An 18,763-nucleotide genomic window follows, 5' to 3' on the forward strand; every position below is an offset into this window, starting at 1 on the left:
AGTATATGCTAGACAATAAACAAGAGGGAGGAATAGAACATACTTACTATACAGAGAGAAAGAGGATGACACGGCACACAAAAGTGCTATCCTAGAAAACAGAGACTCCCCCTCTATGCCGAGGTTGATGGGGAGAATGTTCTCAGAGATACAATGCCGTTGTGCCGTTTGCAGGGCACACTGCAGACAACACCTGAGGAACCGAAAACACCGCAACAACAAGAGTCCAGCTCCGGGCCAGGAGAAGCTGAACACCAATCCAAGATGATCAACACCAGAGCATGATCACCACGGACAGATCATGCCCACACAACAGCTCCAACACAGAGAAGCAACACGCACGACACGAAGACCACACGTCCAAAGATCACACGCTCAACCTCCACCTGTAGAAACACTTGTACGAAGGCATGTCACAGACCACCACAACACCTTCACCGCCACGATCGAGCAACACGACCACGCACAGCCTGGCGACCCAACTCCACCGCGCACTGAGCGCACAAAAGCACCGCGCCGGAGCCTGCACAGACCGGTAAGGGCAAGCCAACGGGGCACTCTACCAGTGGAAGAGCACCAACATGCTGAGAGCAGCCGTGCCAGAGCGAAGACGACACGATACCAAGAGAGAAAACTAGCACACACACACACACACAGAGAGAGAGAGAGAGAGAGAGAGAGAGAGAGAGAGAGAGAGAGAGAGAGTAGAGAGCAGAGAGGAGAAAGAGGTGGAGAGACCCCTAGGAGATTAGATTTGAAGGAGAGTAACCACCTGACTTTATCCATCTGCACGAGCGCACGAACTCCCCCCTCCAAATCTGTTGGAGCAGAATGGGACACTGCATAGGGTGGAGCCCCCTATGCCGAGTGGTAGCGGCGGCTCCCCTTTGGAGCTCGCTTGATGCATAGGGTAAACAGCCAGGCCAAGTGGGCTGCTCGACCATTTGGGCCTAGAAGCGACCCACCGGTCAATGTCTTTAATTTTTTCTTTTCTTTTGTTTTGAAATTTGCTCAAATCCAAATTTGATTTTAATCTCAAATTCGAATTTTAAAGGAAAAAACCCTCTAATTCCAACAGGAGCAATTGCTAGTTGACGGGTTTGAGGCTATAAATACACACATACTCAGTCATTTAAAGGAGTTGGAGTACTGATAAGCTCATATACACTTGAGAAGACATCCAAGTCATCAAAGTATTAAAAGTGATCATTTGATGTGATTAAGTATAAGATTAAAGAGTGATTAGTGTTTATAAGTCTAGAGAGAAATGTTGCTTGGTGCTACAACATAGAGAATGGATCAATGAGTGATCTAACCGTGTATCGAGAGGTACGCCGGCGTCTTAGAGTCTTTATGACTCACCTGTAACTTATTGACCCTCCAACTTAGTGTGAAGCGATGACAAGAAAATTGTGTGGGAACGTGGAAATCCTTATCTTTGTGACTAAAGCTTTGAAGTGAAAACGACATACAAGTGATCGGAAGAGAGGTTAGTGGTGAGACCTCGCCTTAGTGGCTCGGTGACTCATCGTGCTTGAGGTCTTGTCTTGATGACTTGGTAGCTTAAGAGTCGTGACCGTAAGAGATTTGACGACCGAGAGCATATACTTTGTGAAGCTTCAATATGGACTAGACGTGACTTATATACCAACAATACCACGAATAAAAATCTCTCATACCGAGTTTATCTCTCTACTTTATTTATGTTTCCACGTTTACGTACTTTAATTTATCTTGGTAGAATAGATTACAATGTTTTTTAACATAGAGTAGACACACTAAATAAACTTTGAACATATTTAGATAGAAATTAAGATAGATTTATCTTATAAAATCTTTAGAGCTATTAATTTCTACGTGTCCTAATTTATTCCCTCTTAAAAGTCACCATTCCTCACAAACTTTTTTTTAAAACATGTATATATAACCTATATAAATAAAACTTCGTGTAGACAATCAATCACACTAATACAACGGAGGCGAGGTTGCCACGGCGCACCGGTTGCAAGTTGCAACGCACAATCGGATCATGAAACCAGACCTACCACCACCAAGCTAGCAGATCGATTTTCTCGCTCGAGTAGGCGCTGAACCTGAACGACCATCGAACACCTGGAGATCGATATCGTGAACGGACAATTCGTTCACCAAGCGTATTTACTCCCGCGGTCCTGTTACTGACACATTTGAAAGGGATTTGCTTTTTTAGGACTGATTCTTTTTAAAGCCACCATGTGGCAATTATAGTTTGTGACACTAGAACTGTTTGGATGATGCCTACGCCGGCCATGTCAAAACGCAAGCTCGTTAAACAATTAATGGATGAATTAGCCGCCATCGTTTTAGCCCCGTGCAGGCGTAAAAATGAATTGCACATGAGCGCCGGCGCGTGGGCGCGCCAATACCTGGCGTTACATGCCGCAAGCAGCAAAAATAGAGCAACGAAGAGTTAATCACAACAATCTAAAGACATTAAGACGCGCTTTCACGGCTACTTCGGAGCTATCAGGGTTTTGCGCTCTGCATGCCACATACCCATTGCTTCATCTTGCATAAGCTGCAATAATGCCCCTTCCGTCATCTCCTCGTCTTGAAAAAAACTTTGATTTTGTTCTTTATAACATTCCCAAATCACAAGAATGATTACAGTTTTAATTCATTTATTCATGCTTCGAGCACAACGGATGCGTTTAATTAAAGATGACTAAATGGATCAATCGGGCTGGCCCGGCACGGGCCCAGCTTGGCACGGCTCGATTGGCTCATTTACTGTAACGGGTCGTGCCGTGCCGGCCCGCGTGCCAAGTTTGTGACCCACGGCACGGCCCAGCTGTCACCGTGTCGTGCCGGGCCGGCCCACGGCACGGTCGGCACGATGGGCTCGGCCGGCACGACGGGTCCGTTTGGCACGACGGGCCCAGTTGGCACGGTGGAGGCACGACGGGCCCGTTTGGCACGACGGGTCCGACCGGCACAGTGGAGGCATGACGGGCTAGGTCAGCACGGGAAGGCACGACAGGCCCGGCCGGCACAGTGGAGGCACGCTCGGCCCGTCAGCACTCTGAAAATAGGAAAAAATTGAAAATATAGCTAAAAAATCAAAAAAATAATAAAAATATAGAAAATAAATACATAAGAGCTTTATTGATTGGTTGCCTCGTTAAAAACCTTTCTACTAGAAGGAAAAAAAGAGTATAACCTATGATTATGCTCCGAAAATTACATGATTTCATTAGAAACTCCAGAATTTTACTTGCAATATTTAATATGTTTCCTCAAATGTTCCGTTCCATTTGGAGATCTAGCACCTAATTCTTTGCTGCATATATTACACTTAGCAAATCTTACCTGTTCCCCGTTAATTTCTCTAAAAACCTTTTCAAAATGTTGCCACACCCATGACCATGCACGCGAGTTCTCGGCGTCCTGCCCATATGTTAGAGGTCAAAGCAACTGAAAATGTACATGTTTGCAACATTTCTTTAAGCTTGTTACGATACGCATTGTAGTATTTTACCATATCCCTACTATTTGTCTGTATAGAAACATGCGTGAACCTAGGATTATGAGCTTGCTTAATGTAATCTTCAAATGCAGCAGACTCATCGATATTGAGTGGTAGATCCGCTCTTGCAATGAAGCGACATAGCTCTTTTCGAGCATTGGCAGAGTCGTACTCCCAATGACGAACAGAGCCGTCGGGGTTGTACTGCAACACCGTCTGCTTCATGGCTACTCCACTCTTTCGCTTGCAACTTGTGGTGTGCCTATTCAAGTGCCTCGTTCCACCCGAGGGCTTTGCAGATAATTTATGTTTACAAATATAACACCTAGAATACATGACACTTACCCCATCTTCCTCTTTGTAGAACCTTTCAAAGTCTTGCCAAACTTCGGAAGTACCGGCTCTTGATCTTTTAGACCCGGTGCTTGCTAATGTGTGCGCACTTGTAAAGCTTGATGATGGAACTACTGCTGCATCAACTGCATGTAAACCAACCGGAGGTTCACCGTCGGGTCCATCATCGCCTGCAGCACTAGTATTAAAGGGGCCGTAGTCCCCTATGAGTCCTTGGAGAAAAAAATCATGATCTATGGATGTATCATGATCACTGACATCCATGATCAATGTCGAATGACACTAAAAAATTGCAAATATTCAGAGTTAGAAATAATCAAGTAATAAAACTAATAATAAAATAAGACTCAATAACGATGAAAAAAAATCACCAAGTTTTCTTCAACTTCAAGACAGCAAGTCAGCAGGATGACGGTTTTGGAATTGCTCGGATTTTTTTTGCAACAATTCAAACCAATTTTGCCAAATTATCGCTAATTCTCAGGAACTTTAAGACAAGAATGAGAGAAGAAAATAAGAGAGAAAATGGTGTTGCTGGTGTGGAATGGAAGGGCAGGGTGCTCCTCTATTTATAGGTGAAAAATGGTGATTTTTGTAATTTTTTTCAAATTTTTTAGAGCTCAAACGGTCACAAAACGGCTATAAAATTCAAAAATATCCGGTTAACGGGTTAAACGGGCCATCCCGCGTGCCCCCGCCGGCCCGTCGTGCCCCCACATGCCGGCCGTGCCGTGACATGCCGGCCGTGGGCCGCCACGTGCCGAGCCGGCGCGGTGGGCCGTGCCGTGACCGGCCGGCCGTGCTATGCTGGGCCGTCCGTGCCCGGGTCGTGCCGTGCCGTGCCGGCCCGGCTGTACCGTGCGGGCCGCCGCGTGCCCGGGTCGTGCCGTGCCTGTGCCGGCCCGCCGTGCCGCGCGCTCGGTCCAGGCACGGCTCGTGGCCTCGTGCCGTGCCGGTCTGACCCATCTCGGCTCGGACCGTGCCGTACCTGGGCCGTGCATACAGTGCCGTGCCTCGGACCGATCCAATAGACACGGTCCATTTAAACATCTTTACGTTCAATCCATCATGACATTAAGGATTCAGTGTGGACTCAATTATGCGGAGGATTAAGGTCCTGTAGGATTCAGTGTGGACTCAATTATGCGGAGGATTAAGGTCCTCTAACTTTACAGAGCAAAGTCATTATGCTACAGTATCTGTAACTTTAGTCCTTACACGTGCCGTTGGATCGAGAACAGACGACCAAGATTTATTGCTACAGTGCCTTATGCACAGTACCCACACTACCATGATTCCCTGCGAATTCCTGTAGCATCACTCATGTTTACTGTCCAAGAATATTGTAGCACAGCGACTCTCTGTAAAGTCAAAGGATCTCAGTCCTTCTGCGGATGCAGGAATTGCAGGTGCAACTACCCAACAATTTCTCCTAAACTCTTGACAACGGGGCATTCGATGAATAGGGCCATTGTAAGGTACAAGTAGATAACTAATAGGTAATTCCGGATCAATATTTAATTCATTTTTTTCTTAACTTAATTAAGTGTGAGTAAATCTTTATTTATTTTTTGAGTTTTAGATCAACCAATGACAAAAAATATACAAAACTTGCATCCATAGTGCACGGCGGTCTCCAGGTTACATGGCACGTTGGATAAAAGTATTGGTTTAGGTATTTTCGGAGTTGTAGGCGCTGATCTTGGGCTAGCACCTAGCAGCCATGCTATGAAATTTGCATTTGGGTGGTGCCCGTGGTTTCCAGATGACTTTCTTGTAGCTCGTTTTAGGCACGTCCGTAAATTGAGCTGGGTAGGCCGGCTTCGTAGTGTACGTTCCATCCGCAGTTACTTTAGAGCTTTCTAACCCTATTATATTTATTTTGTTCTCTATGTTCTTATTCTTTTCATTTTCTCTCATATCTAATAGTTTATCTTTGAAGAAATTCGTGAAAAGAAATAAGAAATAATCTCATCATAGAGGGAATGGTCTTGTGAATTTTTTTTGACGAAAACCGTGAAGAAAAATTGTTGGAGCGCTAAAGAGAACAAGAATTTTTTTAAAAAAATTTTAGACCATCTCCAACCATATTACCTTCATTTCATTCCTTTCATGTTTCTCTTTCTCGTTCTCATTATCTTTATTTTCTCTTATTTCCAACAGTATCCTTTCGAGGGGAATCGCGAAATTAAAGGAGATCGAATTCCGTTCTGAAGAGAATGACCTTAGAAATCCCTTCGTGACAGGAACTATAAAAAAAACTGTTGGAGCGTTGAAAGGAACGAAAACCCTTTCACGGTGAGAATTTAGACCGTGAAACAAAAAACCCTTAGCCATAATCTTATGCGTGAAGAAAATCCCTTACAATGGTCTTAGGAAGTTAGGACTTATTTGAAATGGAACTGTCGTATCATTCCGAGAAGCTTCGACCATCTTTCTGATACGACTTAGAGGAACCAAACCTAACAACCACGGGCTGATGTTTGCTACACTCGATACTTCTAAAAGGACAAGGGAGAAAGGTGTATTAGTGCCGGCCTCTCAGATTAGAATACCAAATTAGTGAGATTGATTAGGCTACCAGTCACCCATGTTCGATCTAGAATATTGAGCCGTTGCTGTATCTTTCCCGTAAACTAATGTTTAAGATTCACAGTAAAAATTTGTGTACCTGGAAGCCACTCGGGTCCAGAATTTTAACAACGGGTACATAGTTAAAAAAATTATTTGATACCAAGCTATATTGTACATTTATACCATCGAGAGCTAATTGTACTTTAAGATGGTAGATTTCAGTAGTAAAAAGAGATAAAAAAAATATATAAATGGTCTGTTGTTGAGTCGGAATACATCACATAATTATAGAATTTTAATAATTACTCATCTATATATATTAGATATGATATATAATAAACTTTTTGCGAAAAAAAAGTTTAGGTGTGCATCTATATACCAGTATCCTAATGTGTGCCCGCTACTGCTGGTAGCCTAATCAAATTCTTTCCTCACAATCCACATGTTTTACTTCACCATTTTTTAGAGCATTTACTAAGAGCAAAGAATTCAGGATCACATGTGAACGCATTGTTGTCCCCCAAATTCTGATCAAATTGAACGAAATATAGGAAACCCAACAATAGGGCCATGGTCCGAATCCAACAGGGCAGGAAGATCCAAACCCTCCCGATCCCGGCATAAATAGCACGGACCCAAGAAAAGCATCGCCCACGCACGCATTCGTCTGCTTCCTTTCCGGCGCAAGAAACCGCCATGGCCCACCACGACGACGAGGCCCCGTCGCCGCGGCCCTCCTTCGCCGGCTGCTACTCCTTCCTCCGCTCCGCGCCGTCGTCCCGTCGCGCGGGGGGCTACCGCCGGCTCGACTCCGCGCTGGCGCTCAAGGGAGCGGCGGAGGTGAGGGTGGAGGTCGGGACGGCGAGGGAGAGGAGGAGCGTGTTCCACGTCGACCCAGCCGTGCTGGAGGCCGGGCCGGTGCGGCGGCTGCTGGTGGCCGCGGGGAGGAGGCTCACCGGCGGTGCGGTGGCCGTGGCCGTGGATGCCTTGCTGTTCGAGCACCTGCTGTGGCTGGCGACGGCCGCTGGAAGTAGCGAAAGGGTGGACGATGATGACTCTGCCGCTGCTGACTTGTCGGAGATCGTGGAGTTCTACTCGCAGGACGACGACGACCATGGCTTCTAGATTCCAATGCTAAGTTAATTCTTCTAAATTCGCGTCATTTTCATGCGTATAATATAAGATCGTAGTACTAGTAAAGAAGGAGAAGGTGGCATGGCGATCAATAATTCAAGTATGCTTTAAGAGAACTGATACTACATCTGTAGTGTGTCAATCAAATTGGGCCGGAGGGTTAATACTGCTAATTACAGATTACAGTTGATTAATGCTGTTAAATCTCATACCAACACTTTGTTATTTTACTTTAAGATTTTTTATTCCTTTTTTTTGCAAGTATAGGTTATGTTTGTTTTTATTCTAATTAATTCTAGCTCTAAAAACAAAAGAAAAACTAAATGATTTTAACAATCTTAAAGTTGATCCTCATAATCTATAAATCAAATTGTACTATAAAATCTTACAATCCATTATCTGATTAGAAAAAGTTTCTCTATATAATTTAGATTATGATAATCCACGTAAAAAACAAACAAAGCCTTATTACAATCAGTGATTCAATTGAGTTTCTTTCGTGTTACACATGAACCTGCTGCACATGCGTTATCGGGCTGGTTAGAGGTTCTTTGCTTCAACCGATCAAGGCGAATACGTGTGGATTACTTACTATAAGATGAAGCGGATAAGCACGAGTTCGTGCGATGAAATTTATGGGAACAGCTTTCCGGTGACAGTGAAACCGGACGTGCCAACAACCCATGCGGGACATGAAAGTCACCCACGGGCATCCTTCTCCGTTCAATGATTCGAGCGCTATTACTATGTGACGGCAGACCACGACGCTTATGATTTATGGAAGCACACGCCGCGAGCTAATCGGCGAGTGAAACGGCGTCTTGATTTGAGATGACGTGTTTTAGGCGGCCAGCCGTGTTACCATGCAAGTCACAACAGCAACGCCTGCTGCTGCTGGGCAGCTCGATCCCCAGCCCACGAAAGGAAATTTTATAAGATTTTTGTGCAAAAGATTTTTATGAAATTTTGATCCGTATCATCTTTCCTCTGATTTAATGACTGATGTGTTTATAAAAAATAGAGTAGGAGACACGTGTGCACGGGAAAAAGAACAGATCGTTGGAAAGATGAGTCTTATAAGACCAAGTCACCTCGGTGACGAGCAGCAGGGCGGCCGCCGCCAAGTGAACCACCCTTCCGCGCGCCCTCTCTCTTCTCAGCAGTGCCAGCGAACGACGCGACGCGGCGCTGCTTTCGCGACCCGCGCGGCCTCCGCACGGTGCAACCGGACCGTGGACTCCTTGGCCGGCAAGGCCGCGCACCTGTGCGCCACGCAAGACGCAACGCGCGCGACTTGCTCCAGCTACCCGCACCTCCCGTGATTTCCTCCGATGAGCCGCACTCGGCAGTAGCCCGCCAGGTGGTTGGCTCGCCACCGCACTCGGCGGCACCAGCCGGCCCGCGAGTGCACGCGTTCGGTTCGGGAGTACGGCCGGTTCGACCCATTTCCTGCGTTGCGCCCGGTTACGAAACGTCCAACGGGCGGGCTTCCCCTCCACCGTGCTCGAGCCCGGCCGGCCGGCGGCCGGCGCCCCGTGGGTTCTGCTGCGCGGCGGAAACAGGCCGAACTAGAGCCTGTTTATTGGAGTAAGGTATCCGTAACTTAAAAATTCCTAGAACTAAGTATATACTTAAGATGTTTAGGTAACTAATTCTGTTTATAGTTTAAACTAAAATATATATTTAAATCAAACACTAGAATTTGAGATGAATTTGAGAGATAGAGCTCTACCAAACGGCTGTGAGACAGTTCTACGTAGATTGGACGTGGATTTTCTACATTTTTGACGCGTTTGACGTGGTTGGGGTTACGTTGGTCTCGGGTCACTTGGACGACCCAAGATCGGATCCAGTGGAACCAAAATGTTCGTCTATCCTCGTAACGGAAGGTGGTCAACTGGCCTGGCCTGGCCATGGCTTCTACGAATAGCGTGGTACGGTCTCGAGATTAGTCGATGTGGCATCCGTCCCAATATGGCCATGTGTTACAAGGGAAACACTACAACCAAGTTCAGGTCAAGCAGCAAACAGAAACAAACTGTAACTTCAACCAGCCTACAAAATAACCAGCGTATCTGAATTCGCATCCAGGTCCCATTTCAAGAGGTCACAAAGGAAGGTGTACCAAGACAATCAAAGTTGATCTGTGATTGATAAGACAAGACTACACAATAGTAGCCAAAGAAATGTGATGGTACCGATCATGCCCAGAGATTCAATTACATGAAAAATTGGCTACATACAGAAGTGTGATTTTCAAATACACTATCTGCACAGCAATGTAATTGGCAGCTTTGCACAAAAAAGAGATGTGATAAAGAAAACCATGCATACAAACCATACAGTACCAAACACATCCGAAGTGAAAGCTCTAACGTATGGCTTCAGTCTCACCCCAAGTAGCATATGGCTTCCACCAACCTGCGAAAAGAACTGAGAGTACTGGAACAGCTTCATCATCTTAGAAGTTGGATGGGCCCTGTGACCTTCTAATCACGTGAAAGGGAGGCAGAGCATTTGTATCTCAATCATTCACTGGAGGTCTATATACTTCCAAGAGTACAGTCTAGTCTCGCAACGGCCTTGCTTCAAATCCACCTTCCTTCCGGCTGACTAAGTTGTAGGGCATGTGGGTTCCTAGTATTCTGTCCCAGATTGAGAAGAAAGGCTGAGAGTAATTGTATTTTAATCCCTGGAGCTGATGGTGGATATCATGATAGGCAGTGTTATTTTGGAACAAGTGCTGGAAGATGTTATACGGTAACCACAGTCCACAGTGATCGTCGACTGTTTTTAGTACAGCAAAACAGAAGAAGAACACAGCAGTCCTTGGTGTCATACCAGAGAACAAGAAGGAGATGGCACCACCTAAAGTGTCCAAAAGTAGCCCCTCCAATGGATGGTTGTAGAGGGCTCCAATAGCATAAGGAACAATAAGCCGATGATGTTGTGAATGGATATGCCGATAGAGGAATTTGTTTTGGTGCATGTAACGGTGGACCAAATATTGCCATCCATCCATCACGAGCATTGCAACTAAAAACTGAAAGATTTGAACCACGAGAGGTGGCTGAACTACAGTTTTTGAACTATCTGAAGTAACCTGCAAATAATCATGCAGAATTAGGTTAGAAAGGTAAATAAAGGGCTTAGGCCACCATTACTTTTTTATAAAAAAAGAACAAACCGCAATTAGAATTTGAAACTCCTCATCATCCTGACAAGGGAAAACAATAATCTAGACATAATTGCACCTTCACCAATCTCAGCTACAAGAAAAATGTATGCAGGGCACAAGTATTGCAAAACCGAATGAACAGGTAGGCTACGCAAGCGTGAAGCAATCACCCAAAAAAAACCTGCAACGGCACGCAACGGCACAATGTCCCTCTGACAATGCCAAGGACCTGACGAAGCAGCCAAAGTTCAACAGTCAATTGACTCATTAAGTTATTATGCATTTGGAACAGTTCTGGTTTTGCATAAACCAACGCTTTTTGTAGTGCTGATGGGGCTGGGGGCTGGGGGCTGGGTGAAGACTATATGTAAATATTTACAATCAAATAGAATGCGAGTATGCAAAATAAAGTGGTTCAAGTATCATAGGCTGAGCACATAGTCTGAGAGCAAATTCCTATAAAAACAGGAATATTAATGCACTCCCAGTTCCACATATGCAACGAGGTCCAGAATTTCAGCAGGGTTTGTAAAATCAGGGCACTCCTTTAATGTACAGACTACAGATCTCTAAACTACAACAGCAAAAATATTCAGATGAGTTTATGAATGTGGAGTACAGAGATTTGCTGATGCTCATTGAGTTCACAAGTTGCTGGCCCTTAAGTAATGAGTAACATTAACTTCTGTTAAATTGGAGAGTAATTTTCTTGGTTTTGTTCACAGAAATTACGGGTTGTTATCTCATCTTCAGTTAAGATACTTCTTTCAAGGAGAAACCGAATAGCTGCACTCATTGATATTTGATTGACATAATGACACAATACAATTCATGACTGGAGTGGAAACCAGGGTGAATCACAATCCTGATACAACAAAGAATGATGTTATACGACCACTTTCACATTCCCTGCCCACTTGAGCAATCATAATTCCAACGCCAACCAATTTATCCACTTATAGACTAGCTAACAAGTGGTCAGTGCAATCAATACAAAATAAAAGGACAGAAGTGAAGGGAAACAAAGGTAGAAGGAATTAAGGAAATACACTCAGCTACCAAGGACAGTAGTAGAAATATTTGCAAAATGAATTTCAGATGCACAAAATGAATTTTGCAAAGCGATGTTCTCTTCAACATGTCCAAGCTCCTTACTTGCAGCACTCTCTGGTTCTTTTTGTATTCCAGCCTAAACTATCTCTAAACAATCATCGCCACAAAGACAAAAGAAGTGACTCTACATTCCAAAAGTTTCCTACTGTTTCCTACATTCCATTGCGTTCAGACAGTAATGGTAGCAACTATATTTGTTCGATGGTTTAAATTGCAAAAGTACATGACAATAGCAACAACGTCGAAGAACGATTTAGCAAAATGTCAGGAACTATCTTCCAAGATCAAGAGTATCATTAAAACACAATCGACCTTGACTAACAGATTCTTAAATTGGATTTGTTCATCTCCAAGGCAACACCAGTAAAAATGAACAAAAATGCCAGCGGAAGCGGAAGAGAGCTGGCCTGGCTATATCCTCACCATGAACAAGATCATCGCGACGATGGCCTGCACGAACTGCTGCAGGAGCACGCCGCGGACGACGGTGGGGAGGCTGACGAGGTTCTTCTCCTCCTCCTCGGCCCGGGTGTGGAGCCTGTACCGCTCCAGCGGCCGGCGGTGCAGGATCAGCTGGTAGCCGCCGCCGTACAGCCAGTACAACACGATAGGCGCGAAGGTGCCCATCGTCTCGTCGCTCAGGTACCCTTCCCATGGCACCATCTCCGGCCTTCTCCTCTCCTCTCCTTATCACCGCAGGAAGAAGGCGACGGCGTACGGCCGGGCGCCAAGATTGGATTTTGACGTACACTGCTGCCAATCAACCGCAAACCCTTTTGCCGGATTCGGGTTCCTCGCCGCCTCCACGCAGATCTAGGGAACAGAAACCGGTCGTGTTCTTGTTCCGTGACGCCACCCGGTTGGGGGAAATGGGGATTTGGTTTGATGAGACGAAAAGAAATCGTGAAAGAGCAGAACACACACACACACACACACACAAAATCTCTTTCGCTCGGAAATACGACGAGAAGGATCACTGCTGGTATGCAAAAAAATAAATTTTGCCAAAAGAATCAAGAGGAAACCAAATGGCAGAGATGAAGTGATAACGCCTTTAAGAGCTTCGTCTCCTCCCCTGTGCCGCTTTTGCTTGGGAAGGTGCCAGAGTTGTGAAATTATTGCACGTGGATATTACATGTTAATTGAGGAGGGGAAATTTTGCTGCCAATAATTAGCACTGTGATTTGTTTTCTAAAGGAAGTAAGGAACTTGAAGGAGACCTCACCAAGACACCAACGATCACAAAATGATTACGTTTAGGTTTAGCGGCACATTTCCTAGTTCCTACGGCTCCACAGGATAATCCAAGGGTGTCAGAGCTGTGCCAGGAGAACGTGTCCCCTTCTTTTCCACTTGTGCATCACTGATGTTAACATTTACACAAATGGCACTCTCTTGTTGACCAGATGTTGCATGCGAACGTGTCCTTCTAAGTTCGAACTTCAAAGAAGACTACTTCTCTCTCATTTATCCATGGATCTCTCTCCCTCTCATGATTTTATCTTTTTGAAATTGAAAACATAGTTAAGGAAGGTTGGATTGCTAATCGCACATAGTATAATCGCGCAACTCGCTCCCACAGAAGACTTTTCCCAAATATGGCCGTGTTTGTCGCAAATTGACGTGCCCATTTGGTGATATTTATATCAAGTCAAATACTTCTGGCCGTCCACGTAGGCGTAGGAGAATCACATGAAGCTTAGCGTTCACGAGGTAGCATCGACTCGACAACTCAGCTGGCTGGTTACCGTATCAGCCAGAGTAAAGCTGACTACTAAGCTGTAAGCAAACAGAGATCTACACCCAGCGTCGCACGAACCACACGGAACACAATCATTTATGAGGAACATGCTTCAACAGCTCGTTTCGCAACTACCCCAGCGTCCAGCAATATGACAGGGCACCGTCACATGCAAGGGACAACAATTCTCCGTACAAGGTTCTATTTTGTTGCACACACAGCGCATCTTGTTATCACGTTCTTCATCGCTAAGATAATACATAATCTACGCTAATAATGGCTGGTACCACCCAACATTAGAAAATGTACGAGCACCTAACAAAGCTGAAACATTTGTAATACTGGAATCATCTTATCATCCGCTAAAGATATGGAGAGCATCTTTCCACGTGTTCGACCGATGTGACAGGACACTTCGTACATCGGTGACTCAACAAGGTACAAAGGAGAAGGACATCACAGTTGCATGACTCGTTCCCATAAGAAAAACCCATGTGATCAAAACAGGTTTACGTGATCAGGGAACAGATGAGCATCACAGCTAGCGAAGGCGGCGTTCAAGCTCTTCTGACGAGGGCCGAGGCTACTACTCAAAACCCTCATTGGACCTCCAGTTTTGTAAAACATTTGTTGTTCCACCATATAACTATATTTTCTTGATAATTTGGACAACATCCTCATCCTCAAGCTCATGCTCCTGCACGAATGTGTTGCAAAATCAGTGCCGCAACTTAACACCGGTGTGAGTATGTAACATCATGCTGGTTGAATGCATACCTTGCCAACTCTCTGAGGTTTATGCTTCGCGCTGGAACCCCACACCAGAGCACTGCAAGTTTACGAGCGATTAGCTGCAAAGGTCGAAAAATGAGGAAACAAATATTTGGCAGAGTCAATATGATGGCACTCACTATTTAAATTGTTTCACCATGTCCTTGTGGATTCTGTCACAGAAGTCTTCCACTGTTTTCTTCTTAGATGACACGATAACAGGATCCTCGTAATCTGGGTTCAACCCTTTTGGTTTCGTGTATATCCTAACCAAATCTAAGTATTCCCATATCTTCTCTAGAAGTCCATCAAGATTCCACTCAAGATGAGCACTGTTAGAAAAGAAAGAGAAGAAACAGAACTAAGTGCTTTAGCTGTTCGAAGGAAATGAAGAGAACCAAACATAGTTAAGATGCCAGGTAAGGGTAAGCTCACCTAATCGGGCAGTAATGGGGAAGTTTGTCCAAGATTTCCAGCTCTTCAAGTGTAATCTGATCAATCTTGTTAACAACATAGATGCAAGGCATGTAAATTCTACTTCCCTCAATGACATCTATGAGATCATCTGCTGTTGCATCATATCTGAGGGAGACATCAGCATTATGGATCCTGTACTCACTACAGATTGCTTTTACTGTCTCAAGGTCCAAGTGCGTGTTAGTCACGGTTGATGTAAAGTTGATCCCACCCTTGTCCTTTTTTCTGAAGGTCAAATTGGGTGGTGTCTTGTTCAACCTTCCACCAACGAAAAGAGCAAACGGGTTACAGCTTCTTTCAACAGGCAAGACAATAGGGTATAAGGAAACTCACAAAACAATGGAACTAGTTATCAGGAAAGGAAAGAGACACAAGCCATAATAGAACATTGTAGTAAAAGGAACATGAAAGCATGGAGGACATAGAATTTGGCATGATTTAGTAGATGTGGATGCCCTTGATGTAACTGAATGAATGAGAGTGCAACATCGGGGAGGGAAAATAAAACAAATTGAGCCATGTAGGTAGCTACAAAATGATGTGTTACAAGTTAGAACAAAGAAAACATCATAAGAAGATCGATGCCCAAGCTGTCTACAGGTTTGAGCACTAGTAGTTGTCAGCATTATCGATGTAAAAAGCTTACCTAATGCCAAATCCCTCAAGCTCCTTCTCAATGAGACGCTTGTGAGTGATTGGTTTTATAGCATCAAGAACAATCAAAATAACATTGCATGTCCTAGCCGTGCTGATAACCTGATAATCAAATAAACTTTTAAGCTAAGCAGGAATGAAAGAAATACTGAATGCATAGAACATGGAATAAATCAGGGGATCCCAAGACTTACGCTCATAAATTATTGCATGATTTGAGGAAAACCTACTCGATGTGGAGACAACTAAAGCATGCGAGATCATACTGAAACTATTTCTCAGTTAAAAAGTTTACATAGTAGAATAAAGAGGATAATAGAACCAGAAACCTCAGCCTTATAATCCACAAATTAGAACTTTAACATGTACCTTGTATGATACAAGAGAAATTCACTCAAATTGTAACATCGGATGTTAAAAATGAACAACTCATTCAGCCTTAAGTACTTTCAAGAACATATCTGGTTACATGCCTAGTTTCCACTACATATTTACTAACACTGTGTATTCTTAACTAGAAAGTGAAAATATACTGGCGATTACTAGAAGGCTATTCAAAATTGTTTATACAGTATTACATTCTAAAAGAAGAGATGGTGCAGGTTTGAGTGCTAACGTTGTGGTCACAGATAACATCTACAATAGGTGGGTACTCAGATTTCCAGAAGATTTTTTTTAGGTTGATGATTTCCAGAAGAGGTGAATGGTCATTATTCATAAAATATTAAACTTACAGCATCGTGAAATCTTGTAAGGATACAACAGTTCTTGTATGGTACGTGACAAGATTAAGCCCATATAATTCAGACAAACAATTTTTCACCCAATGCAAAAGAAAATTTGTTTGATGCAATCAAGTTGATTTCAACGCAGAACTATAGTTAGGAAACTTACTGAGCTGGACATATTACCTGCCTTCCTCTACCCTTTCCATCTTTAGCGCCTTCAATGATCCCTGGAAGATCTAGAAGCTGAAATAGGCGATCAGGTAATTATTGATCAAGGTCAAACATGTTCAGAATAATTTGTAGCTTCATTTCAAATGAAAACTATTACCTGGATTTTAGCCCCTTTATACATGATAACTCCAGGAATACAAGTTAAAGTCGTAAACTCGTAAGAAGCAACCTTTTGAAACAGAAAATGAACAAAAATAGTGCATTACTATACCAGAAAACAGACTAAATGTAATAGTGGTAGGAAAATATCGATCCATAGGAAGGTCTAAGGCAGCAATCAGTCTGATCCACAGGAAAACAACTACAGGGATAAGCCGCCAAATTTAGATCCTGCTTGCATCTCTACAACTAAAATCTGATTAGGTGTCTCCTCAAGCTTACATGCACAGAAATTCTTGTTTGACCATATCCATATGATTAGACAAGATAAATACAAAAACATTGTGAAAGTATAAAATAACAGAAGGTGGGCCATAGATCTGGATAAACCTTTGTTAGATACTTAATTGTAAGCTAAGAACATTGGTGCAACAAACCTCTGAAAATGTTCCTGTCAACTTGTTCAGCAGTGTTGATTTTCCGACTGAAGGAAAGCCAACTAAACCAACACGTGCGTCTCCACTCTTTGTGACATCAAATCCTTCACCTGCACCACCACCACCTTTGGATGTCGGAGTGAGCAACTCCCGACGCAATTTTGCAAGTTTAGCCTGGCCAAAGGAACAACACCAAATAAGACTGACAATCTATTGACATACAAAGAGTAACCGCTAAACAAAAGAAGCCCATAAGTATCAAACACCAGCAGGAAGCATAATATGGAAAACTGCTTGATTGCAAAACATGACCGCATCAATATTACAAAACAGCTTAACTGTCCAAAGCCAGCTTCTTAGGATACTTAGACAACAGCATGAGATACAATGGATGACAGAAATTCACCAAAGGAAAGTGTGTCGAAGTTAGGGGATAGCTTGAATTACCTTCAAAAGACCAAGATGATGTGCAGTGGCTTTGTTCTTCTGTGTCCTTGCCATCTATATAGTAAAAGAATAGAAGGCAACATCAGTATAGGGATAAAAAAGTGGCCAAAATACATTTAACTGACAATTAAAAAAACAGAAACAATTGTCTAGCCAGCAAGAGAAGTTCAGAAAATATGTGGGCATAAGCAACTGCAGCTTTTTATCACAGCCATAAGCAAGCTAGCTAATCCAACAATCAAATCACAAGTAATAAAGTCGCAGAGCAACTACAGTACACTATTGTTGAAGCTCCACCCCTTGCCATTATCCTCAGAAAGACACCAGCCACATCAGTTCCAGAGCATCTAAATCATGATTCACGAGCAAACAAACGACTCCCTCCTCCCCTACAACCATTTCAATCTGTAGCTAAGTAATAAAATCAAGCATAAATAATAAACTACCACCCAATTCTGACTACTATCCAACCTTAGCATCACACATAAGTGATAAGTCCAGGAACTAGGGTTAACATCCCTTCTCTCAAATAATAACAGCAAGACAATCCCAAGCTCACAACTACAAGAACAAAACACCTCCCACCACATCAAACGCATACTCGTGTACTCGTGCCTCGCTGTGAAACCTAACAATTCAAAATCGAAAACTGTAAAACTTAAGCTCCACTTAATTCTAATATAGTATGGCTCCAAGCCTAATCCATCTACCATTCGGACCGCAAAAGCAACCGCAAGTCACAACCACAGCGATCAGCGAATCAGCATCAAAACATTTCAATTCGAAACAACACCTCCCTACTACTCCGAGAACCCTAAAGCCAGTAATCTCTCGCAAGCACCAAACGACCGGCCATCGCGACGGATCGCTGGGAACCTAGCGTCGCGAACCTGCGATGCTCCAGCGGGGGACCGTTGGTTGTTACCTCGTCCTCGATGTCCTTGATCTTCTGCATGACGGTGGCCATGGCTGCGGCTCGGGGGGAAGGGAGCTCGACGTCGGAAGGTTCTGGAAGGTTCGTCTGCTCCTCGCTTGCGCGGCTTCGTACGTGCGGATGCGCGGAAGGGAGGCGAGGTCGGGGAGGAGAGATGGAAAACGAAGATTCCAGAAGGGGGCTGAGGCTCTTGAGGGTTTATGTGGTTTGGAGGCGGCTGGGCCGGGCTCCTGGGCCGTTCTATTCAAACTGGGCTGGGATCCTGGGCCGTTCTATTCAAACTGGGCTGGGCCTTTGTTTTTTAATTTAAGGATAATTAAAAAACGGAGGGCTCGAAATTAGAAAGAAAAAAAAAAGAGATCGGAATTGGATGGGGGGTTTGAGCC

The 18,763-nt window shown here is 44.0% G+C and overlaps 3 protein-coding genes across 3 annotated transcripts; 1 reads left to right on the forward strand and 2 right to left on the reverse strand.

Annotated features, from left to right (window-relative positions):
- Window positions 1–6,888: 6,888 nt before the first annotated feature.
- Window positions 6,889–7,797, forward strand: LOC133892419 (uncharacterized). Its single transcript, XM_062333178.1, has one exon. The coding sequence runs from the start codon at window positions 7,130–7,132 to the stop codon at window positions 7,556–7,558; it is 429 nt and encodes a 142-aa protein (XP_062189162.1). The 5' UTR covers window positions 6,889–7,129; the 3' UTR covers window positions 7,559–7,797.
- A 1,959-nt stretch (window positions 7,798–9,756) lies between these two features.
- On the reverse strand, window positions 9,757–13,230 carry LOC133892418 (very-long-chain aldehyde decarbonylase GL1-9-like). Its single transcript, XM_062333177.1, has 2 exons — window positions 12,282–13,230; window positions 9,757–10,670 (listed from the first exon to the last, which is right to left on the reverse strand). Exons 1-2 carry the CDS (start codon window positions 12,519–12,521, stop codon window positions 10,134–10,136), a joined length of 777 nt encoding a protein of 258 aa, XP_062189161.1. The 5' UTR covers window positions 12,522–13,230; the 3' UTR covers window positions 9,757–10,133.
- A 675-nt stretch (window positions 13,231–13,905) lies between these two features.
- On the reverse strand, window positions 13,906–18,545 carry LOC133892417 (developmentally-regulated G-protein 3). Its single transcript, XM_062333176.1, has 10 exons — window positions 18,369–18,545; window positions 17,444–17,497; window positions 16,997–17,170; window positions 16,558–16,629; window positions 16,413–16,472; window positions 15,494–15,603; window positions 14,806–15,105; window positions 14,511–14,702; window positions 14,377–14,428; window positions 13,906–14,296 (listed from the first exon to the last, which is right to left on the reverse strand). Exons 1-10 carry the CDS (start codon window positions 18,408–18,410, stop codon window positions 14,246–14,248), a joined length of 1,107 nt encoding a protein of 368 aa, XP_062189160.1. The 5' UTR covers window positions 18,411–18,545; the 3' UTR covers window positions 13,906–14,245.
- Between the last annotated feature and the right edge of the window lie 218 nt (window positions 18,546–18,763).

Source organism: Phragmites australis, chromosome 15 (genome assembly GCF_958298935.1).
Source record: "Phragmites australis chromosome 15, lpPhrAust1.1, whole genome shotgun sequence".
In the NCBI taxonomy this organism is placed as follows: domain Eukaryota; kingdom Viridiplantae; phylum Streptophyta; class Magnoliopsida; order Poales; family Poaceae; genus Phragmites; species Phragmites australis.

Excerpts from the sequence above, each read along its gene's own strand:
- LOC133892419 (XM_062333178.1), top strand. The coding sequence starts at position 7,130 with ATGGCCCACCACGACGACGAGGCCCCGTCGCCGCGGCCCTCCTTCGCC.
- LOC133892418 (XM_062333177.1), bottom strand. The coding sequence starts at position 12,521 with ATGGTGCCATGGGAAGGGTACCTGAGCGACGAGACGATGGGCACCTTC. Across the intron at positions 10,671-12,281 it reads TCGCGATGATCTTGTTCATG|GTTACTTCAGATAGTTCAAA; the intron begins GTGAGGATATAG and ends GATTATTTGCAG.
- LOC133892417 (XM_062333176.1), bottom strand. The coding sequence starts at position 18,410 with ATGGCCACCGTCATGCAGAAGATCAAGGACATCGAGGACGAG. Across the intron at positions 17,498-18,368 it reads TCAAGGACATCGAGGACGAG|ATGGCAAGGACACAGAAGAA; the intron begins GTAACAACCAAC and ends TTTACTATATAG. Across the intron at positions 14,297-14,376 it reads AACCTCAGAGAGTTGGCAAG|GAGCATGAGCTTGAGGATGA; the intron begins GTATGCATTCAA and ends ACATTCGTGCAG.